Raw genomic sequence first — 25,544 nt, forward strand, 5'->3', positions numbered from 1 at the left:
ATCACATAATGAACAACAGCAGAAACACATTTGTTTTGTACAAAGTTTAATAGCAGCAAGTTATTTTACAATTAAATTAAGAAAATATAGAAATCCCAAGGTATAATCTGTACAATAACTTAACAGTGTGTACGCTAAGTCAGCTAGTTGTTATTCTGGGTATGAAGAGGTATAAATGATAACATAATCACATATCACACATTTTAACTATACACAGCAGAAGATCGCAGTACAGCACAACATTGTCACTTACTAGTTAACAAGGAGCCCTTGCTTAGCAGTACAGCACAACATTGTCACTTACTAGTTAACAAGGAGGCCCTTGCTTAGCAGTACAGCACAACATTGTCAGTTACTAGTTAACAAGGAGGCCCTTGCTTAGCAGTACAGCACAACATTGTCAGTTACTAGTTAACGAGGAGGCATTGCTTAGCAGTACAGCACAACATTGTCAGTTACTAGTTAAAAAGGAGGCCCTTGCTTAGCAGTACAGCACAACATTGTCAGTTACTAGTTAACGAGGAGGCCCTTGTTTAGCAGTACAGCACAACATTGTCAGTTACTAGTTAAGAAGGAGGCATTGCTTAGCAGTACAGCACAACATAGTCAGTTTCCAGGTAACAAGCACAACAGTTTTGACAAATCAATGCATACCGGTAACAAAGACTGGCCCCTAGAAACTACAACACAACCAGATTTTAAAACATCAAGCATTCATGATTGGGGCTGAGGGAAAGACTGATGGCCAAAACATTCTTTTTGCAAAACAACACAATTGATCATGTCTGATGAATTCCTTTGATCAGTATGGCCATGAATACTAAGTATGCAAAACATGTAGGTACTTAACTCAAGACCCTAACTATAACAATTATGTATGAGTATCTGACAAAGGGCTGTTTCCCCCAATCGCCATTGAGAAGAAAAAATATCAACAAAATTTAACATTGCACTTGCTTGAAAGAAACTGCTCAATACAGATACTGCTCACTGTGTTTTCTTGGCTTGATAAAAAGTAATAACATCATGAAGACAACATCATTAGCAAGGTAGGCATGGTCTATTCAAATGAACAACTTTATTCAACATTGATCCAATTGTGATGAAATGATATGTATAGCACTGATTAGTGATAAAATCCCACCATAGATCATAACGCACTGCACGAAAACTGTGACATACTTCAGAATTACAATGACACGTTTCAACATAAAAACTACATGTCAGTGCATTTTGACCCTGTTAACATAAACGCTTTTTCCTATCGATGAAAATTGAGATTAGATAATAAGACATTTCATACAACAATATTCAGTGCTTATGCACTTTTGTTCATAATCATTCCTTGAATTGTGTTTCAAAGGTTCAAGGATGATACACATGCATCAAGGTTCAAGGATGATACACATGCATCAAGGTTCAAGGATGATACACATGCATCAAGGTTCAAGGATGATCCACATGCATCAAGGTTCAAGGATGATACACATGCATCAAGGTTCAAGGATGATACACATGCATCAAGATTCTATTGCAGTTACTGATAGAAGTGACTCACTCAAGCGGCATTGTATTGACCTTGCATAGCTCTATCACTTATTGGTATTTCTGGGCTGGGAACATCATATTGCACTTTCCAGGATCAAGGAATGAATGTTACTTGTTGGGGATGTGAATTCAAGGATTATGTAATGGACATACTATATTTGATAGAGGAGATTCATTTCCCTTCACAAGTGATGAGACAAGCTGTAAACAACTGTAGCTAAACAAAACCCAATATTATGATTAAGTAGGAGCATGCATGTATACAGTTTTAAAAGAAAACATATATAGGATATGCTACAACAACTAAAATCATTTCGAAGATCAGTACCCACGTATGATAGGGGTGTGCCTCGCTGTAGAAATAACTCCAACTCAGTCAACAAAACACATAACTTATTGGGACAATTTGAAACTACTTCAACCACATCCTTGTCTTAAAAATCAGGACTGCGTCCCCCGCCATGATATTGCTTGAATGTTGCTAAAAGCAGCGTAAAACCATACTCACTCGCTAAAGATAAGGACCTCTTCATATTGATATATGCAAGTACTACCAGCACTCTCCTAAATCGAATGAGTTTCAAAGTTCAGCATTAGAACACAGTAATTCATAAACTGTGTTGAACATTTCGGAAAAAGACCAAACCATTTGGCAGGAAAATTCCATTGAAATATAACTTGCCATCAAGTCAAAGTAAATTTGACTTTCAGGAACTTACAAAATGTTAACAATACCGGAAATTAAAAGTTTGAGGCACCATTTCCAGTTTTAAATACTGACTATTATACAAGCATACTATCATCTAAAGCCAGGATTGATGCTTTACTTCCAGCATCTCCTAATGAAGGATCAATTAGTCTTCCATTGAAATCACAGATGAAGTTATTTCCTCCAGAAAAACACTGCCATTCATAGTCCAATTTGTCTGTCTGTAAAGTGATATAGTTGTGTGTAAATACATCAAACTCATACAACCACAGGTAAACAAAACAAACATAATGAGAAAATGAAATTAAATATACAATAAGATGTAAAACTGTACAAACTGATATGCAAAAGGAATATGCTAACAAAATTGTAAAGGTTATAAACAAACACATAAAGAGGACAAGAAGCAGCTTCCAAGACTGTTGTTTCCATAAGGATAGCGGATACACAGAAATCTGTTTTTATTCACCTTGGTTTCATTCATTATTGCCAAACTTTAACAGAAATCACAGACTTGGTGGAAAGAAAAGAGTATCTGTTCTCCAAATATTTATCTTTAATAAAATTTGTAAAAACTTGATCCATATACCAAATAAGTTAAAAGACCTCTTTATAAAAATTGTTCACAAAAACATGATAGAATTTAAGGAGAATTGAAGACTCCAATAGAACAATTTGACAGTAGTCATAACATTCTAATGAACTTCAGAACTTGGGTTATCATGGTTATCATGGTGGGGTGTATCAGCATTTGTTTGGCACAATAATACTACAGTTATGCTCATGATAAACACAAAATGATCGCATAAGACAATGATGAAGAGATTTTCACTATTTTCTTTCAAAACATATTACTTTTTTCTTCTTGAATTCCGGAACAGAATCCTATTTCCACAGACTCTCACTCAAATCTACCTGAACCTCTGACATTCAAATATATAAGTGAGTGTTTTATGCGGCTTTGAACAGTACGGTATTTCATATATATCCCGCTATGTCTGCTTGATACAGAAGGAAAGCCTCAAGTGGTGGAGGCTGTAGACATTTGCCACTTAGTCTGGCAAACCAAGGACCACACTCCTTGTGAATCTGGGATACGAATCCACAATCACAGGCATTCTACAGTACCTTGGACAGCCAGGCCATCCATGCCTCTGGTCAAACATAAAGACTGTTGATACAAAACTGACCAGACAATTTAACATATCATGATCACTCAGCTGCAGCCTACACTGGAAATATTATGGCATAAATTACTGTGGTCACTGTCACTAATGCCTGTCACATTTGCTCTATGGCAGTGGCTGCAGAGGATCTGCGGTGGCCTCAGGGTCGCCCTAGGAGGTATGCCAATCTTTTACAGGCCGTTGGGGTCGCCGTGGGAATATAGTGCAGAGTTAGAACTTTTTAATTTCTGTGTTCGCTGTAGCAATTAGACAAATCGACACGCCGTAGCCATGCTGTAGAGTGGTTCCACGGCGACCATACATCGGGCGTATGGTGGCCTTGCGTTTGCTGTGCAGTTGCCCTGTGTAGCGGAAGCGTCAGTCTGGCCGCACGGTCACTGTATTGTTCCTCTGCGGGCGGCTTGCATCTGCCTTGATATTTGCCAAAAACCTACGGCCGCAACAGGGAAGCTATAAGTGCATCATCACTTCAAAGGCCATACGGCAGCCACTTGATTTCTGTCTCCACAAATTCAAAATACGCTACCCTAACATTTGTGACTGCTGCAGTATGTGACTGTGGGAATGCTGCAGCGGCCCTACAATTGCTATTGGCCATAGATATTTTTGACCCCACGGCCGTAGCGGCAGATGTGACAGAGGCATAATACTCTGACATCTTACTCAAGTCAATGAGTTAAAGAACAAACTCAGTTTCAAGTTTCTCCCAAGATTTAAATGCAGTCACAATTATTTAATTTTGTATTGTTATTTAAAAAGAATAGCAGTTAGAGTTTTGTCATTGAATAATCACACACCATGTCAACTGTAATATATGAGAGTACATTTCACTCAAGTAGTGTTGAAGCAACAGCTGATCACACACAAAGTCGATATCTCCCTGATATAAACACTGGTTCCACTGTATTGTATTGCCCCTGGAGTAAGTGACACATAAAGCATGCTCATGTTATTCTGGGTATGTATCCATCAAGTGAATCAATACTGTACACAGCAACATTCCAAAGCAACTATTGCTCATTGAAATATTCACAAAGCAAAAATGAGGTGCATCATTTTAACACAGATGCTTCAAACTTTCCTGACAAGAAAGAGCTAAGTACATTCATTAATTTTACACTCAGTGAAATGTAGGACATGCATACAATTTGTTGACCTTCACCTTGATATACCATAAATGGACATACACTTTTTACTTGTGCAACTTGTGTCAACATGTGTCAGGCCTCTGTTACTTTTGTTTGTGACTCTGACATCGTGCACCTTTCCCCCCGCACACACACACTTCCCCATTTTGTTCTGTCCTGAAAATGTCTGTCAGTATAAGTTTATGTTAATCATTATTATGGCAATCAATAAACATAAACATCTTATGCAATGAAACAAATCAACATATGACTCATTAACTAAGCCATACACATGGACAAATGCAAAACAATCCTCTGTAATTTCTTCATCTAATCCACACTATTGGGCTCCAACATCTACAGTAACATACACATTTGTTTGTCACAGCCACACCCACAGAAAATTTACTGGTGAGAATTCTAGTAATCACTACAGCTGGAATGCTTCTTTGAATAAATTATAATGTCAAAAAAACATACAAGCAATACTCAAAACAAAATATGGAAATTGTAAAACATGTGCATTAACATTTGCCCCAGTCAACCACCCTCTTTTGTTTATCAATTACCGGGGGTAGTATCATTAAACAATCTATGAAATACTTATCATAAAGAGATATTAAGAATAATTCAACATCCACTGAAGTCTGCACAACAATCTCCCAAGCAATAAAGCCTTTAACCGAATTTCTGTTCAGATTAGCTTTATCCTTAAATGCAACTACCTACTTTCCTACTGACTGCCTGGCCGGTACAATAGGCCTGTCATAGAATATCTCAATCTCATAAAAATCAGATCTTAGTTCTCGCTACCGCTAAACAAAGATCCGAGGGCACCCCATTACAACTTAGCACGAACTTTGACCGACCAATGGAATGACTGATAAGAAGTCAACATAAGAAGGCAGCTTTCTCCCACTTTACGTCACCAATATCAAAATGGCGACTACACTTTGAAACATATTTTGACAAATTCTCGATTAAAGATTTGAAACCTAAACAAAAGAACATTCTGGAATGGCTAATAGATGGTCCAGATTGTATGGATTCAGTCGTTAATCTCGAAACTATCGTTCGGAATACCCTGTGTTAAAGTTTCTAAGGATGCATGATTAGAAACACACTGTCACTTCATGATCTGGTAAGCGACGCTCTGATTGGTTGGATGAAAGGTCGTTTTGACGTGACCCTAATGGGATGTCCTCAGATCTTTGTTTAGTGGTAGCGAGAACTTAGATCTGATTTTAATGGGATTGATAATGTTTCTGATACTAAACTGGAGATCTTCAAACACAAGAGTCACTACTATGCTTTGGGCCTGAGCTCATTTTGAGCGAGGGAATTTTTGTTAAATCACCAGTTTCACCTGTTCACAGCATGATCATTATAATTATGCCTATTCATTCACACATACATGTTATTATCCCAGTGTTCAAACCGTATCATATTTCCCAACATATATCTGCTCTTTCTACCTTCATAAATCAACGTTCCAATGTACATTCAACTATATGCAGATCTCAACACAAAACAATGTCACTACTATACAATATTTTGTGCAGTCAGAGCCATCATAAATAGTCTTAAAAATTGTGTCAACAATACTGTTTTGTGTTGGATTAAAAATCTATTATCTATACTGAAGAAACCTATGTTATAAAACGTAAAATTGAAGGAGCAGTGATGCCTGCATGAGTATCTGACATGTCAAACAGTGTACAGGTGTAAACATGAAGTCACACAACAAAGAAAGTGTATCCAATACACCAAACAATGTAACATGTAATACGTAACTTAGACATCAGCTGGTTACATGCGTCATTTGGCAAACAGCAGGAATACTGAAGTTCGAGAAACTTGAATGTCGCCTTTCATTTTAATGCTATGGCCACACCTGTGCAGGGGTGATAACGGGCCCACCTGCTTTACCAGTGACATGAACCTAACCACACACAACCGAGAGGTCAGCAGGAGAACATTAGGCGTTTCCTTGTTGCTCAGCAACAGGAAGAAGATTAGAATGTCAAGCACATTTGTTTATTAGGGCTGTAAAAGTATCATCTCATTACAATATTGTTCTTCCATACCAGTGTCCAAAGCCAGTTGTTGAATGATGTGCAGTTTGAGATATACACACTGGAGAAAGGTTCAACCTCAGTATTCAGAATGTTTGCTTACAGTTGCGTCTATACATGCAGTTCCAGCCTGCATATACCTGGACAGTCTCAGCCATCTCCACTTGGGTACCAGGGATGCACCTTGGCTCTAGCCTGCTAGCCCGTGTCAGTTTGTCTGATGTGAAAGGCATCCTAAGGCAAGCAGAATTTCGCTCTTTAGGGGGGGGTCCCAAAATGTTAGTATCAGTACCTGTGATGATGTTTCGGGTTTAGTTGCATCCCTGGATGTATCCATGGTTTTCATGGGTTTCAATTTCGGCCACAGTCAAACAAACCTTGTTGAACCATGATTGACACCACATTGTCAAGCTTTAGTTTAAGACAAATGCTCAAACCAAGATTGACACTTTCGTCATGCCCTGGTATAAGACATACAGTCAAACCATGACTGACACCATATTGTCAAGCTATAGTTTAAGACATACAGTTAAACTATGATTGACACCATATTGTCAAGCTATAGTTTAAGACATTTAGTTAAACCATGATTGACACCATATTGTCAAGCTATAGTTCAAGACATTTAGTTAAACCATGATTGACACCATATTGTCAAGCTATAGTTTAAGACATATAGTTAAACCATGATTGACACCAAATTGTCAAGCTATAGTTTAAGACATATAGTTAAACCATGATTGGCACCATATTGTCATGCTATATTTTAAGACATATAGTTAAACCATGACTGACACCATATTGTCAAGCTATAGTTTAAGACATATAGTTAAACCATGATTGACACCATATTGTCAAGCTATAGTTTAAGACATTTAGTTAAACCATGATTGACACCATATTGTCATGCTTTAGTTTAAGACTTATAGTTAAACCATGATTGACACCATATTGTCAAGCTATAGTTTAAGACATATAGTTAAACCATGACTGACACCATATTGTCAAGCTATAGTTTAAAAGATATAGTTAAACCTAGAGTGACACCATATTGTCAAACCATGGTTTAAAACATATGTCACCCATGCGTTCAAAACATGGTTTAGATCAATTTGTTAAAACCATGATTCCTCCCGCCTGAATTAAACCAAAAGGTATATATAATAATATATACAAGGTTAATATTCCAGGTTTACACCTCATGTTTGTATAATGATTTACACAAATGGTTTACAGACACTGTTTAAACCACACAGTGTTAACATGGCAGATACCACAGGGGTTTTTCATTTAGTTAATACAAGATGGTTTACATTTGGCTTACACACGCTGGAAGACAACACAATACTTCCACTCTTCCTGTTCTCTGTTGGTTTCAGTGATAATATCATATTGCTGAAATGCTATTTTTGATTGGTCGAACAAGCAGGAGCTCACTGCCTTGTGTGACGATGGGTAGATTATTTTGGCGATGGTAGGTTATGAGATGTGTCACACTGTCAAATATGAAGTCTTTAGTTCTTACCTAGAAAACAAGAATATCACAATATTTAGCAATATATAGGGATGAGTAGATCTTATGTGAATACAAGAAACATTATTTTAACAGTCTCTATTTTTCTTTTGTGTTGATCAGGATGGTGATACTAAAATGTCCATTATGTTAATGTTTATCATGTTGTGCAGGACCTTTGACCCCACACCTCGATAATACAGCATATCGTATCTCCTTTGAATTATGATAAATACCCTGGACCAATTCGCCACCAAAGCTTCCAGTTCAAATGACTTGACTAAAAGTATTCATCCAATCAAATTATACGATATCAATTTCAGGAACTCCATACAGGGAAAGTAATGATAGCACAGGTACTCGACTCATGTTATTATGAACCATCACAAGTACAACTGGGAACCCATGGTAGCATAAGGACTACCTGTTTTATTTTTCAAGAAATAAATATCTTTTCCTGCTAGTTTGTTTGATTTGTAACAAATCCTTATTTGAAATATAACAAAGCCACTATTTTGAATGAAGATCTGTGTAGACCTCTTATTTAGAAAGCCATTTTCATTGGTTGCAGATTCTGTAGGTTAGCGATAAGGGAGACAGAGATTGTGATGTCACTTCCGCAATGAGGCTTTAGTGGTGGAAGGGGGAAGGTATTATACTATATATATATTAAAATGGAACTGAGATATAATATTATCCTGGATAATCGAGGATACAGAGCCCACTGAAAGAATGTCCTGGTCTAAGTGCTCCCACCCTGGTCTAAGAGCCCCCACCCTGGTCTCAGTGCACCCACCCTGGTCTCAGTGCACCCACCCTGGTCTAAGTGCCCCCACCCTGGTCTAAGTGCCCCCACCCCCTACAACTGATGCACTCACCACTCCCTCAGGGTCAACAAGAAGCAGATGTTTGACTAGTCCATTCTGTCTGCCACTCAGCACATACTGTCCAGGACTGTTACTGCTCTCTCGTACCAGGAAGTCCCCGTCATGCTCCAGTCGCTCTTCAGCCTGGAGGGACAAAAGTCACATTCTACTTTCTATCTAAAATACTCATCACTGGGAATATTTGGCTACAGTTCACTGGTCTGGAAGGGAGTGCTCTGTTTGCTATCCACATGATTAGATATAACGCATCCTAGAGTTGGAAAAGCAGTGTTTTGTGTTGAGGCGTGCTACACACTTGTTGAAATGAAAACTACAGTAAAAGCATATACACACTAATGTTGAAAACCTACACTTTAATAACTCACTACAAGGACAAATTTGCAGTGTTTCCAATTTTCACACTATGTCTATGTAGATATTCTTTCACACAGTTCAACAATGTTTGTTTGATTCATAACTGTTGTATACATATACAAACTTAATTCAACAGTAAATATTATTGTTGATAGATCATAAGAAACATTTTACCAGTAAAATGAAATAAAAAAAGTTAGTGTCTTAACTCCACAAGACAAACACACTATTTGAAGAAACACAGATTGGGGGTGACAAAACAACAATTGAAATTGGCACTTACCTGCTTCCTGCCAATGTTGCCATGGAACCACTCTTCAAATATTGGTGGTGAGTTAACGGCGCCACCAGAGGGCTTCATGGCACCTGATGCTGGAACATTGTCTGTCACAGGAGACTTTGGCAGGTTGGAATCAAACTGACCTGGAAAGGAGAAAATCAACAGATGACGTCAGGATGTGTGTCTCAGCCTGAAAAGGTTTGGTATGGAATGCTTTCTAAGTCAAATTCTTAATTTCAAACCTTCATAATAAAACACCATTATCAATACTTGCATAAAATTATTCTTGATACAGTAAAGGTCCTAATTTAATACTTTGTTTTGTTTTTCTAGATGGCCCGATTATCACTACTGATCGAAAGCAAGCATTTACTGCAGTTTCCCAATCTCATCAAATCCATACCTTTTACTCTCATATGATAACACTTTTTCCATACAGCCAATGAGTGCCAAGGCTTCTAAATCCTCAGCATATCTGATTTGTGTATCTCGCAAATGAATATGATCAAGGAGTTCCAAATGCAAAAACAAAAGACACTCTATAATATTGTTGTGGATAATTCAAACACCCTGCCTTTCTGAGCGACATGGCATCTACACCACAAGGGTTATACTGTGGAGGGCATATTTGAGCTCTGAGGCGGTTTAAGCTCTCCTGAAATGACCTTCTATGGATGTTTTGTCAGAAACCTTATGCAGAGAAATCCTTTCTAGTAAAATATCTTATCTTAATGATATTGCCAATTTCACAGCTTAGTCCCTGTGGGCACACAGGTGAAACAGCAGCACAATGTATTTAAAATCACATCTCAGTTCTCACAACACCTGAATATTGAAAATGGAAGTACTGGCACACAATTTCGACTATCTATTGGACATGCTAGACATTTTCTTTTGTTCATATTTCAAATATTGAATCAATATGTTTCAAACGTAATGAAACATGAAATGGAAGCCGCCATTTTGAAACAAGTGCCAAAAAGCTTGAGAAAGCTGCTTTCTGATTGGCTGTCAACTTTGTTAGTCATTCCATTGGTCGGTCAAAGTTCGTAAAGGTAGTTCCGTAAAGAGACGTCTGCAGGTCTTTGTAGATCTTTAGCAAGCTCTAAGATGTCATTTTCATTGGAACTTGAGATTTTTTACTAAAACATGATTCAGTCAGTGAATACTGCCAAAACATGCCAGGAAGATGAGTGGTACACAGAGGTAATGTTGAGGCTGATGTTCTACCTACCCAGATTGAAAGGATCAGCTGCTTTTCCTCCTTCAATCATTTCTACCATGACATTGTCTTTGTTGTCATAGATGACGCCATTCTCCTTGTTGTCATACACTGTGTCATCAAACATGCGGTCCGAGGCTGATGCTGCTCCTGCACAACAACCAGTGACATAAATATTTAGTCTTTGTTTTTGTATCTAAAATAGTTTGACATCCTGATTTTTAAAAAGGGGGGTTCTACTAACCACAGGTGGAATTGCAAGTAAAAAGGGGTGGTAGAACCAAACACACACTCACAAACCCACCCTTCTAATGTACCCAACCCCTAAAAGCAAACACATAAAAGTAAGAAGGAATGTATGCATAGATCTAGCTACTTGTTCTAGTGTAACCATGGAATTTTATTGTTATTGTCATTAAGCAATATATCACATGACTAACCACGAGTCCAGATAGTCCTGTGGGTACCCGGGTCCTACTCCAGACCCACCAGACCTGAGTAACCGGGCTGCACCCCTCATGGTTTATTCTCCCCGCAGTGTTTTATTGTATGGAAAGCAATGACCACTCATTGTTATTTTCAAACAGAGTCTCCTGTTATAATGTATAAGGAATATAGTCTCTCCTATCAGGGCATCATGGAATAACTGATGATGACAGCTGAGAAGTAACACAAGAAGCTGCTGCACCAACCTGTGTTGTCATACGTGGCGTCGCTCAGATCTATCAGCTGCCCCTCATGGGTCTCGGTATACAGACCATTCTCCTTGCGGTCTTTCAAAGACGCATACAGACCAACCTGTACACAACAATTTATTCATTTCATTATAGTCAAACTACAAGTTGCTCAAACTGAGATTTAAACCTTTTTTTAAATCAATAATTGACTATACTTCTTGTTCTTACAGGATAATATCTGTTTAAATAGAAACGAATGTATCATAGATATCTTTCCAAATATATCCAAGCATGAAGTATTGTGCACTCACCGGTACATTGGTAGGAGACTTGTACTCTGGGACAGGGGGGACTTCGGGGATAGGGGGTGAGGGGGGACACGCCCCAGGGTGGTCATTGTAGTATTCCTCTTCATCACCCCATTTGCTGTTGTCAAAACTAGGATTCTCTTGCCTAAAAACATACAGCTCTGCTATCAAGCCAATTAACATTGCTATATCAAATCAGTTTCAGACATCTTATTTCCCACTGTTTTCACATAAACTATAACTGGGATCTACTATTTTCCTGTTTATTATCAATGAAATGATCTCATTATTTCTGTCACCATATCTTCACCACAGGCATTATGCCCATCGCACATCATCCTCATCAGTAACAGCGTCATCATCTTATCACAGGTCTCACCTGTCTGGCAGCCTGACAGCCTTAGGCTGCTTCTTGAGATACTGCTTGAAGCGGAGCTCGAAGGCTTGCCCGACTGTGGTGACCACGTCCTCCGCCAGTCCTCCCCCACACTCCAGCACATGACAAGCTCGGCCCTTCTGGGGATCCTTGGCAACGTAAGCCACAAAATCTAATGTTTCCTGTCAAAAAACAAACATGAACTCCATGATTGAACTCCATGGATCCCATTTAACATTTCATATAAGTTTAGATGAAAATCTAACAATGAATGTACTGGCCTTAGCAAATGCTTGCAACTTATAAGGTCAGCACAAATATTTAAATCTGAAACCGTGACTATTATTCTCATTTTAACAACCTTCATTACTAGACTCCCTGTGTCCCAAACATTCATCTTCATGCAAATCTTGAAGCAACTCTAATGTTTCACTGTCTGCAGTCACCTATCACCTTTAGGATTCAACACAATGATGCTCCTTTAAAGATTGTTCACATTACACATTTACATTTTTCTACTTACAGCATCCCCTCCTGAGGCAAACGACACAACCTGCATGGGGTGGTCAGCAATAATCTGTGGAGGGAAAAACAATGATGTATACAATATTTTTTAAATGAAACTCTCAATGAACTGAAAATTTTGCAAAATCATGTTTTATTGACAAAAAAATATTTGCAATGACCACCCACTCCCTGTTCTACAACATATACATACAACTTATGGTCATTCAATATTATAATAATGTCTAACAAATTCCCTTTCAGGCAAAGCATTAGTATTAGTAGTACTAGTAGTACTAGTAGTAGTAGTACTAGTAGTACTAGTAGTAGTACTAGTAGTAGTAGTAGTAGTAGTAGTAGTCAGTTGTGGTCTGCAAACAAGAGACTTACCTCCCCTGATTCCATGACCATAAGATTAATGGATTCCACAGTGATGGTAAGATTGACATTAGATCCAGCATACTGCATGTACGGATTGTCGCCGATCATTTTCTGTATCTTCTTTTCTACCTAAAATACAACATGACCATTAACTGTCATATATATATATGTGTCTTATACTGTCAAATAAACGTAACTCAAGCTTCACATTACAAATATCAATATTGGATAACATTTCTGAATTCAGTCAATGAAAGATCTGATAAGAACTTTTATCTACTGTAATTTTCTTGAGGGAGACACAGGAAGACATATTCTTCTCAGGAAAGAATAAAAATAACCTTTCGTTTCTTCGACGCTGTTTTGAGTCCAGCTGCTTCTGTTACTTTGTTGATTGCTTCTCTGTAACAGAAGCCATATAATCTTGTCATAAACAATCATCCACCAGAAATGATCATACAGAATCATTCAGTCATAGAAATGAATTTATACAGTTATGGACTTACCCAACATTTCCGAGGTCAGATTCTATTCAGGGAGTCACCATTATTTACATACAGGGTAGAATAAGTCTTCAGCAACCCATTCTTGCCATAGAAGGCGACTATGCTTGTCGTAAGAGGTGACTAACGGGATCGGGTGGTCAGGCTCGCTGACTTGGTTGAAGCATGTCATCGATCCAATTACATGGATTGATGCTCATGACATCAATCACTAGATTGTCTGGTCCAGGCTCAATTATTTTCAGACTGCCATCATATAGCTGGAATATTGCTGAGTGCAGAGTAAAACAACAAACAAACCAAACCAAACCAAAACATACGGGTAAACATATTTAAAGCATGTACATTTTAATAACATCCTTCTCCCTATAGTGTTTTATTGTACAATAAACAACTCCCAATTGTCGTTTATTTCTTAAATAAAGTTAAACAGTGAACCTACCTTGTGAGTGTCGTTCTTGTTTCAAAGTCTAAAGATTTCATGGATTCCTTCACTTCTATACAACCAATATACTGCAGATTGAGAAAAACATGTAATTAGATCATGATAACAATGTTCATAAAATGAAAAAGATTCAGGTAACAAATGCATGGTACTTTTTGGTATATTTTCAAGAACCCTTTCTCAAGAAAATATGAGACTTTTTACACTTTTCATATGTATTGTAATGGACACTGCCTCTAAACAAAGATCTGAGAACATCCCATTACGGGTCATGTTGAAACAACCTTTCATTGGATCAATCAGAGTGACGCTTACCAGATCAGGAAAGAGTCATCCAGAATGTGTTTTCTAGTCATGCAACCTGGAAATCGTGAAAACAGCGTATTCCGAACAACAGTTACGGGCTGTACGACTTATTCCTTCAAAATCAGTGTCTATCTCTCACTTTAGGTGAGGTGAGGTGAAATTGGATTTAACGTAGCGTCCATGATTATTGCACTTATATAGTGACATGCATGCACATGCCTGTGTGTGTGCGTGTTCGTGCGCGTGTCTGTGTCTGTGTGTGTGTCTGTGTGTGTGTGTGCTTGTACTAGTCACAGTTGAACATGAATACCCCACTCAGACACAGTATACTGACTCCGAGCTGACCAGTCCTTGTTTTAGCCCCTTAATGCCGAGGGCCACAACAAGTACCATCTTTAAACGACTTTTGGTATGACGCGGCTGGGGATTGAACCCTGGACCTTCCATCTACCACTAGACCATGGAGGCGGTACCAACAAGTACCATCTTTTAACGTCTTTTGGTATGACGCGGCTGGGGATCGAACCCCGGACCTGCCATCTACCACTAGACCATTGAGGCGGTCCTCTCACTTCAGTGGGATAAACATTTGAACAGAAAAGACTTTGCATAGCCTGTGGGAAGTGCTGCCATACAATCTAGGCTATCTATTAGACATTCAGTTGTCGTAATCAAGAAAATATTTTTCAAAGCGTAGTCAGGAATGAGAGTCGCAAGTTTGAAACTAGTGCCGTATAGATCAAGACAGTGGCTTTCTGATGACTTAGGGTTAGTCATTTCTTTCATGGGTCAAAGTCTGTGAAGATCATTCTGACATGACCTGTAATGGGATGACTTTGTTCAGCAGTAGTGATAAGTAAGATCTGATTGTAATGAGATTGACACAGGTGGTGCTACAATTAAAATATACATCTGACACATACCCTGACACCATAGCAGATTCCTGCATCAGGCTCCAGCTGTTGGTCCGGGTGGATCCAGCCTATCTCGGGTTTGTTCAGGAAGCTTCCTGTCCTGGACCATTCTGACGCAGGAACCTTGTTCTTCTTCCGCAGCTTGTCAATCACACCAGCCATGCTGGAACAGAAGACAGACATTATCACTTATCAACTACCATGTCTGGACCAGACAAGTTATAGCATGAGCAATGATTCACACCGTTGGGGTACAATGACACGTAATCTGCTAAGTCAAAGCAGATCCACTAAGGTGCATATAATGTAAATATGGTGTGCGTGCGTGCATGTGTTTCAGGGGGGGCGTATAATGTACGTATGGTGTGTGTGTGTGTGTGCGTGCGTGCATGTGTTTCATGGGGGGCGTATAATGTACGTATGGTGTATGTGTACGTGTGTGCATGGGGGAGGATATAATGTACGTATGGTGTGTGTGTGTGTGTGCGTGCGTGCGTGCGTGCGTGCGTGCGTGCGTGCGTGCGTGCGCGTGCGCGCGCGCTGGCATATAATGTACGTATGGTGTGTGTGTGTGCGTGAGAGCGTGCGTGCGTGTGTGTGTGTGGTATAATGTACGCATGGTGTGTGTGTGTGCGTGCGTGTGTTTGTGTGTATGGTATGGTGTGTGGTGGGGTTGCGGTGGTTGAGTGGGTGTCTATGTGTTTGTGTATGATTGCGTGCGTGACTTTATAAGTAATTTGGTGAGTGAGTGAGTGAGTGAGTGAGTGAGTGCGTGCGTGCGTGCGTGCGTGCGTGCGTGCGTGCGTGCGTGCGTGCGTGCGTGCGTGAGTGTTCATAACCTAATCTTAACTTTAAACATTGTGTTAGTATATATGTCTTAATTTACCTTATCCAGATCATGATGTTATAATTTGCTATTATGTCTAAAAGTCTCGTTTGTTTGTGTATGTGTTTGTGTATGTGTTTCAGTATGAAGTGTATATGACATGTGACACTATAATAAACATTACTCTCTCTCTCTCTCTCTCTCTCTCTCCCTCTCTCTCGATAAGCATAGGTTGCTGGGGATCTATTCTAACCCAGAATCCCAACAGGAATTTAGCAACCATGAATTAAACTACAGTATTGGTTTACTTAGCAACATATACTACTTGTGGACATGTTTACTTCTGACAGTTTCATGCAAGCGTCTTTACCCATTTGAGTGAGTTGTCAGTCCCTGCGTCTGGTAGAAAGACAGAATACCTTTTGACTGTACTAAGTATTATCTGACCCCTACACAACATGTCCGAGTTTGCCTCTAATGTTACAAACACATAAAAAATAACTTGACTACTTAATGAAAGTGATATGACTTTCTAAATATAAACATTAGTCAGACAGAACCATTATCGGCCTTGTTTTGTTGGGGTAGTATTACCTCAGCACTTCTCATGGGCTTTACACAATGTGACTATAATATGACACAGTTATCTCATAGCATGTGCTGCTTCAACAGCTGGGCAACAACAAAAAGCAGAAAATGTTGTCAAACATTCTTTCAGGGAAAAAACACCTCTCTATTTGATAAGAAACCATAGGGTCGAAACTACTGGCATTTATCAATGTCTGGTATGCTGCTGGTCCTACAGCAATGCTCACCTGCTGATACTACCCGTCAGAAACACAAGCTGTTCACACGGTTCTTATAAATATTACAGCTTCCGGGTACAAAACAACTTCCTGTTCATAGCTGAGACTTACAACCCAGTAACACTGTTACATTATTGAACAAAAACTGCCTGGATCCAAACTTCTATCCTTAATGAATCGGGGTTGCAAGATCAGAGTTACACCTTTCATAATCTTTGACTCATGATTTGCAATTTGGATTTACTTTATTGACACCTTCACAGAATCAAATTTCTGGTAAAAAATACTGTTGCATATTAAAGTTACTGAAATTTGAAACTGACACATAGAACTATTTGAGCTAGCTAGCCAGCAATCTAGACATCGGAGGGAACTTGAATATCTCATCTTGCAAGTTTTATTCAACATGTTCAACCAAGCCCAAACTAACATTCCAGCACATCAAGGTTCTTAGTCCACCATACCAACTGCCAAACTGAGAATCTGGTGTCAGTGGTTACAGTTAATTCTAATCACAATAGGCCCCAAAATACTTGTGTTTCAGGCAACAATAATATAAAATAAATATTTTAATTATGTTTAACATTGATGGCTTGTTTAGAACTTATGTTAATTATGTTTCTCAAATTTGTAGGCCCAGGCAGCGACAGTTCATCTTCCCAAGGCAAGAGAGTTAACTGACTATAAAAGTCCAGTTTTCACCCTTGTCAAACTAGGCTGGAATTCCAGGGCTCGATCATAGCACCACCAGTGGTTGTTATGAGGTAAGTCCCTTCTATGCCTCTCCTATGGACCAATCAGATTCCACCTCTCGTATCACTTGCATTTGCTTCAAACAAAATGGCGGTGCCAAGTCAAGACTATCTGATCGATAATCAAAATCTATATTGTGAGAAAACTGGTCTTACATCGGGAAGTGCATCAAATCACATGAGCACCTTGATTAAAAACTTGAAAAGATTTGGAAAATATCTGTTGACAACGAGTTGGCGGTGCACATGCTGTGCAAATCCTGCAATCAACCGAATTCTGCATGACAGTTTATGAACCGGATTTCGATTTCAGTGTGCGATTTTGATTGGACTAAGCATAGACTCGTTAGTCCAGCCAAAATCTCACTCCATAATACCAGCCTAGTTCGGCAAGGATGGAAACTGGACTTTTAAAGTCAGTTAACTCCCTTGCCTCGGGAAGATGGTGACAGTTTTGATATTCAGTGATAATATGGCATGTAGTCAGTTGGTTTATCCGAAACACAAATATTTTCTACGGGATTTATAAGATATCCATACATAGTGACTTAAGTCCTATTACTTGATTACCTGATTACCATGATAACTCATTTTTTAGGATTACCGGGTAATATGAATACTGCATGGTTGGGAGAGTGACGATGCTATTTACGACATATTAGACACCCCATTGGGATATTTGTACAGAAAGGATTCACTGCACTCCACTCACAGTGAGGACATGGTGGTAACATTATCCTCTGCTGTCATTTTATACCCTCTCAAATATTGTGAAAATGAAACAGAAGAAATAATCCCAGTACTGTTATGTGACAAATCTCTGTATTTGTACCACGCTGGCAACACAGCTGCATGACATATCATGCTGGTCATGTTCATAGACAACACAGCTGCATGACATGTCATGCTGGTCATGTTTATAGACAACACAGCTCAATGACATGTCATGCTGGTCATGTTTATAGACAACACAGCTGCATGACATGTCATGCTGGTCATGTTTATAGACAACATGGCTGCATGACATGTCATGCTGGTCATGTTTATAGACAACACAGCTGCATGACATGTCATGCTGGTCATGTTCATAGACAACACAGGTGCATGACATGTCATGCTGGTCATGTTTATAGACAATACAGCTGCATGACATGTCATGCTGGTCATGTTTATAGACAACACAGCTGCATGACATGTCATGCTGGTCATCTTAATACAGAACAAAGCTACATGACATCATGGACATGTCATGCTAGTCATGTTTATACAGCAGAACACAGCTACATGGCATGGCATGTTGAATACAGCCATGGAACTGTGTTTAATTATTCAATTGTTTGATTGATTATATTCTATCCTTATTAGGCTGGGATGGTTAATCTGATACTCGGGTTGGGTGGGTACTGAGCAGGACCCGGGTACCCACAGTTCAGACTGTTCTACCTGGACCTGTGGTTAGTCACGTGATATATCATTTAATGACAAAATGTCACTATAGCTCAGTGGTTACACTACAAGTCGCTAATGTTCGCATTTCTTTCTGACAATGCACACATTCCTTTTGACTTGTATATGCTTGAGAAAAGTTAAACCTATCGGCAACTTCAATGTTCACATGATCTGATCGTTTGATACATGTATGTAAATAGTTTTTGCCGGGGCTGTGGTAAATCAATTCCCAATCAAACAGTTTGTACCCAACTCTTGAGACCTACAATGCGTACGCAGGTAGGAAAAAGGGGTCAGGCACCCAGGAAGTAAATTTGGACTAATCCCAGCCCTAATCCTTATAGTATTGAGATTACAGGAGCTTGGCTATCCAGCCCCAGACAAATTCTGCATTAAAATTATTAATTTTTGGATCTAAAATTGCTAAATTCTGGAGCAAAAATCATTTTTCCTTCAAAACTTAATACAAACTCATTTTTATTCTTTGAAACCTTTGATATGTTGCATTTATGGTTGAATATAAACATAGTATATGTGGTCATAATACCACAAGAAAAGGAAAATCATTATTTCAAATTTTGTCTTATTGTAGGATTCATATTTTTAATGTTTAAATTGCATGTGAAACTTTGGGTATGATTCAAGAAAAACTTCAAAGGAGAAGTTTGAAAATAATGAAAATTAAAGTATTGATTGATCAAAAAGGGCAAATTCCACCAATTTTCTACAATTCAGTGGTAAGTTACATTTTCTGCAAATCTTTCCACAATTAAAGAATAGCAGAATTCATCTGGGACTGGTTATCACCTGAGAGATATTAATAACATCGAGTACAGTATTCATGATATTTAATACTTGTCAATAGATGTCCATAAAACCACCACATCATAGTTTATAACCCAGTCACCAAATCCATCTGTATGTTATCAAGCTATGTCTTTATCACTGCTAACATAAGTACACAATGTACACATTATGAATGGTATGGGTGAAAATCGATACAAACATATTTATTTCCATAAAGTGGAGGGATTGGCAAACAAGCAAATTTTGCTTATCTGAATGCCTCTCCCAAACATGATACATATACAAATAGCAATGTATTGTAAGTGACATGAGAAATAGCATACATTGTATAATTGGCATTAAAGATAAGTATTGTTCTGTAAGTGTTTAATTACTGGATTATCTTCCATAACTACAGTTACATTATTATTTACATTCAGCCAAACAACATCGGGAAAATAGGTCAACAATATATCAAAGTTACATCATGATGATTGTATTTCAACTGATTAAACTCAAACAGGACTACCATGTTGTCACATATTTAAGCATGTTTTAAGTATCATTCAAATAATAAATGATAACCTAATTATTTATCAATACACTTATCACAGAGATAATGTGACACATCACTAAAACTTCAATTAAACACCATGGCATATATTTCTTTGAGACACTCCCCCCAGCGTTTAAACACAAAGATAATAATGGAGAGAATTCCATGCAAAACAAAATACCTGGGATGTAATTGAGGCCTGGCGTTTAATCAAGTCAGTACAAGTTAACAGCAAAGAGGTTTGGGTCTACTGTAAGATAGAAAAAAAACATATAACTATTTTTTTCTTGTTGAAATATCATATACAGTGTTTGAATTCAAAGGGTCTTGGTCATGCTGTCAAGTTACAAGCTGAAGATGTAAGGGCCCATACATACAAATAGCACATCAGCAAACTTCAGTACCTCTGTCAATGTCAAACCCTGATTTATTCAGAACACGTAAGTTCGAAAAAAGCTTTAACAAAATATCCCATGCTACAAGTTCTATTTCGAAATTAGACAAAGGTTACCCTGGTTACATTTCTGACATTTATTTACTAAAACATACCAAAATAAAAAACAAAATCAGCATAAAAAACTATTTACCTCAATATGTGTTCCTCAGCAAGAGCACTGACTTGGTATGTGACCACAACGTGTGGTGGTCTGTGTCACTGCTGAGAGAGGACTGATTTCCTGGTTACCCTACTTGTCTGTCCAAGTCAAAAAGATGTGGACTAGTCCAAAGTCAGCTGAGGCAGGAAGTGTATTACATGAACAGTCCTGTGACTCAACAACTGTCCTTCAGTGCGTATAGCGGCAAACTGGGTCAGTATGCATACCATACCTAAACCCACCACTGTGTCACTAGTATTGTCAAGTAAAGATATATTTAGACCTACAATGGTAAGCGTGACCCTGTGAGCATACAAATAAATTATGTCAGTTCATCATGCTAATAAAAAGGAGAAAAAAGTCATTTGTTCCTTGCTTCCCCTAAATCTTATTCATTGTGTTGGGTCCCAGATTAACAAGTGTGTGACATAGATCTATATCTCATACAAAGCTGAATCTGTACACCCAGAGATGATATACTTAGGTCTCTGGTACAACTCACAAAGAAGTAGGAAGACAGTTTCAAATTTACAATTCTGCTTCAGTGAAATTTAGTAATGTTTTTCTCCTGTTTGTCTTGAACACACCCCCAGTGTATTGAACAGAGTAATGGCTTCACATCTAAACATAGTATCTGGCAATCATGATTTGGGGTGCCGCTACAAAGGAATGTGTACATAAGATTTCATGTAAACAGATTTCATGTTGAAGTGAGATTGACATTATATCACGATAAGATATTTTTAACTATTCTCAAGATCAAACATAGTCTGTACGGACACGATGCTGACTTACAACTGACTACCTGTGATAGGTATTTGATTTAATATTAATTAATACCTACCGAATACCAGTGCATGTTCCAGTACCTGTGCACATGATAATACCTACAACTACCCATTATAATGCCTGCCAACTACCAAGCATTAAAAGTTGGGCTAGCAGTCAGAAACATTTACTAGCTCTGATGAATCAGCCTTACCATATCATGTTTATTGCTTATATAATCAAAGAATGAATTGTCTGCTCTCACTTGTGTAGTAACTAACTATAATATATGGTGAAACACATCAGGGATATGTAGGAATAGGTGGATGAGTGAAGTACATCAGTGCAGGAATTCAAGTCAAAGGAAATGCACATCTAGTTTCCTGGGACAATTCACTAACCACCTGGATCACATTCACTAACCACCTGGATCACATTCACTAACCACCAGGATCACATTCACTCACATTCACTAACCACCAGGATCACATTCACTAACCACTTGGATCACATTCACTCACCACCTGGATCACATTCACTCACATTCACTAACCACCTGGATCACATTCACTAACCACCTGGATCACATTCACTAACCACCAGGATCACATTCACTCACCACCTGGATCACATTCACTAACCACCTGGATCACATTCACTAACCACCTGGATCACATTCACTAACCAACAGGATCACATTCACTAACCACCAGGATCACATTCACTAACCACCTGGATCACATTCACTAACCACCAGGATCACATTCACTCACGATGAAGTAATTGTTTCTAATTAAAAAAAAATGTTAAACCATTGCTTAGGATTTTCCTGCCAGGGAAATGGTTCTAAATTTCTTTTCTTAATCATTGTGCCGAATTAATTTTTTTTAAATTCAGATGCCTACACGTTTCACTGCTTGGTATTAAGTTAAAAAATATAAACAAGATAAAAAAACAAATGTGGCCTTTATGTCCATCACTTACTTATATCACCTGTCCAAATTATTGCACTAAACACAATACTACGAACAACTTGCCCTTGAAAGGGAAAGTAAAGTCAACATTGCAACTTTGCAGATTTTAATTTTAATACTTAATACCAAAATTAAGTACGAAATCGGAAATAGTGAAAAAGAGACAATAAAATACAACACACTAAATCGTCCCCCAAACAATAACTATCCTCCAGTAAGGGGATTCCCCTTTCTGGCAGTTAATAAGGTACCCTCTGATTGACGTATTGTGCTATTTTAATGATGGGGCCTTATCTTTTCCACTGGGTACTGAGGGAACACAGAACTAACTTTGTAACTACCAGTAAGGCTCTACATTCAACATGGCACCTTCCTGCTGTCAGAAAAAGGTCACTCAGTATCCAACAAACTTTTCAAATCTATCACATGGCTGAAATATACTTATTGAGTCTATATCCCAAATATCTGCCTTGAAGGCACAGCTAAACACCAAATACCATTATCATCATTCAAAGCTATTACATAACATTGGATGCAAGATAAACAGCATCTCCATAATCAATCAACTCTTAATCTGGAGACCAGTGGTGCATGTCTAATTCCCAGGAGTGTCTACAGCTGGCCTGGGTGTTGCCTGTAGGGATAAATGACTACTGTAAAATATACGTGATATACTCAGAAGACTGCTTCAAGGAATTAGCAAATGGTGAAACTCACTGAAGCATGGTGGTTACTGATGTGTGATAATCTCATAATGGCACAGTGTTTCTAACCAGGGAGCCTCTAAATACATGGATCCTCATACCCAAATGTGGTGAATTATGATATCTTGCTTGACCTGACTGACCCACAAAATGAGGTCACCATATTTCACCCTTGATCTGTCATTGTTTAAAAGAGGGAGTTGCATGTGATGTCACTATGGAAAGTCATTGGAAATCTCTTTGTGGGTGAGGTTTGTTTGATGACATCATGAATACAGCATGTGTAGTGTTCAGTCACTAAAACATTAAACATTTTAAAGAAATAACAATGTAATGACTCCACTGAATAAATTCAAAGTAATTAAATTATTGGTGCGGTTTATACTTATTTGCTTTGATTGAACAAAACAACAATAAGACTGATTCTGCAGGGAATGAGGCCTACTCATCCAAAACAACCTGCCCTGTGTTAGAGGTGTCCTCTGACATGTGTAATATGTATTACTTTTTAATAGCGTGCCGAATATGTTATTGTTATCATAATAATCAGAGAAAAAAAAATATATATTTCTCCAGACTAACATATCTCAAATGTGTGTTTACTTACTACATCTTGTGTAGTCAATACTTTTGTTTGAACATAACAAAGTACAAAATGGGAATAAAAACATTTCCTCAACAAGATCACATAGTAGTGAAATTAGAAGGATCTTGTTTTATGGATTCTGAGTTAAACATTTTTATTATATTACATCATATTTACACAATTGTTTCATGAACTATTGAAACTGATCAGAAATTGGAACGGAAAAGATAGATTTAAATATGTCAAAATGTCTTCTTGTATAGCTGGAACTAGAAATTTTGCTCAGGTTTACCCTTGTTCATGAGTGCTTTCATAAGATTGTGACATGCAATGACAAAATATTGTTCAAAATTATATTAATGCAGTTTCAACCCAAATTCTTTTCTATCTCAATTGCTTTATTGTCAATGTCATTCCTTGACATATTAAAAGGGGATATGTCAAGACAAATGACATGTTTTGTAAGACATGTACTGAAGTCCTGGAAATTTGCTTCTATAATACAGGATTGTTATGACAGGACTCTTTGCTTGTCATGATTAATCAAATTTAACACTGACCATGTTGTTAATATATGACATAACAGGAAAATACTCAAACATGTGTCTGAAGAAAATGTTTTCACATGTAATCAGTAATGAAACAACAGCTGGAGATCCATGTTTAATGTAATGGCTTCATGGTAACACAGAAGGAAAGTTTAATATGTATTTCATAAATAGTTGTGGAACTCACCCTGCCTTCGACTTACAGCAATGTTTGTTCAAACCCATTCTAAATTGTTTCTCACATTCACAAGCACAACCTCTTATACTATCTTAAACTGATTGCATCACATAAATAGAATATGCACGTGAGAGGTTTAAATGAATCATAGTCTAGATCGTGAGTACTGTATACAATCAAACCATTCACTGCATGCAGTGACAAATAGAACATGTTGTAACCTTCTATTTTTAGTAAAACGTGAGCTAAAAAAGTACTTAACAAAGTCATTATAGGAATAGTGGTTAGTTACCGATCGATATCATTCTCCAAATAAACGAACGTACCGTCGCTTAAATATCATATCGCCTTACCTGATTGTGTGTTGTTAAAGCAAACAATACCCTGTTCATAAACTCATCCCACCAAAACTAGGAAGTGGGATTGGCGAAATAAACAGGAAGTTCTCCATAAAAAGGACAGTGCGCATGCGTGCTAATTCCTATGTTGTTTGTAAATATAATGGTATTGCGATTGATAAAATGTCGTGCATCCTTAAATCTAAGCTATTCATCGTTGATGAATAGTCATATTAAAAAATATGGTGCTTCATAATTTCGGCAATCTTCGTCAAATATTCCGTAAATATCAATGAACCAATAGGGACAAATGTTTAGATCCTGCCGACCAATCAAATGCAGGGACCGTGTTTGAAAACCT

General features: G+C 38.0%; 1 protein-coding gene across 4 annotated transcripts; it reads right to left on the bottom strand.

The window, feature by feature from the left end:
• Positions 1 to 29: 29 nt before the first annotated feature.
• On the bottom strand, positions 30 to 25,288 carry LOC139477076 (SHC-transforming protein 1-like). 4 transcript variants are annotated; one of them, XM_071259638.1, is made up of 13 exons: positions 25,199 to 25,288; positions 15,326 to 15,479; positions 14,094 to 14,164; positions 13,490 to 13,550; positions 13,158 to 13,277; positions 12,787 to 12,840; positions 12,267 to 12,445; positions 11,891 to 12,032; positions 11,595 to 11,700; positions 10,915 to 11,052; positions 9,684 to 9,823; positions 9,038 to 9,169; positions 30 to 8,171 (listed from the first exon to the last, which is right to left on the bottom strand). In XM_071259638.1, the coding sequence occupies exons 2-13, from the start codon at positions 15,476 to 15,478 to the stop codon at positions 8,034 to 8,036; spliced, it is 1,434 nt and encodes a 477-aa protein (XP_071115739.1). In that variant the 5' UTR covers position 15,479; positions 25,199 to 25,288; the 3' UTR covers positions 30 to 8,033. The 4 variants fall into 4 exon arrangements, with proteins under 4 accessions (XP_071115739.1, XP_071115735.1, XP_071115742.1 ...); XM_071259634.1 differs by lacking the exon at positions 25,199 to 25,288 and adding an exon at positions 24,855 to 24,944; XM_071259641.1 differs by lacking the exon at positions 25,199 to 25,288 and adding an exon at positions 21,079 to 21,146.
• Positions 25,289 to 25,544: the final 256 nt, after the last annotated feature.

Source organism: Haliotis cracherodii, unplaced genomic scaffold (genome assembly GCF_022045235.1).
Source record: "Haliotis cracherodii isolate W230 unplaced genomic scaffold, xgHalCrac1.p SCAF_1, whole genome shotgun sequence".
In the NCBI taxonomy this organism is placed as follows: Eukaryota; Metazoa; Mollusca; class Gastropoda; order Lepetellida; family Haliotidae; genus Haliotis; species Haliotis cracherodii.

Bases quoted from the DNA above. Each gene is read 5' to 3' on its own strand.
- LOC139477076 (XM_071259634.1), bottom strand. From the start codon at position 24,892: ATGGGTTTGAACAAACATTGCTGTAAGTCGAAGGCAGG. The intron at 12,446-12,786 runs GTAAGTAGAAAA...GTTTTTTGACAG, and splicing joins TTGCCTCAGGAGGGGATGCT to GAAACATTAGATTTTGTGGC. The intron at 9,170-9,683 runs GTAAGTGCCAAT...TTGTCCCTCCAG, and splicing joins GCAACATTGGCAGGAAGCAG to GCTGAAGAGCGACTGGAGCA.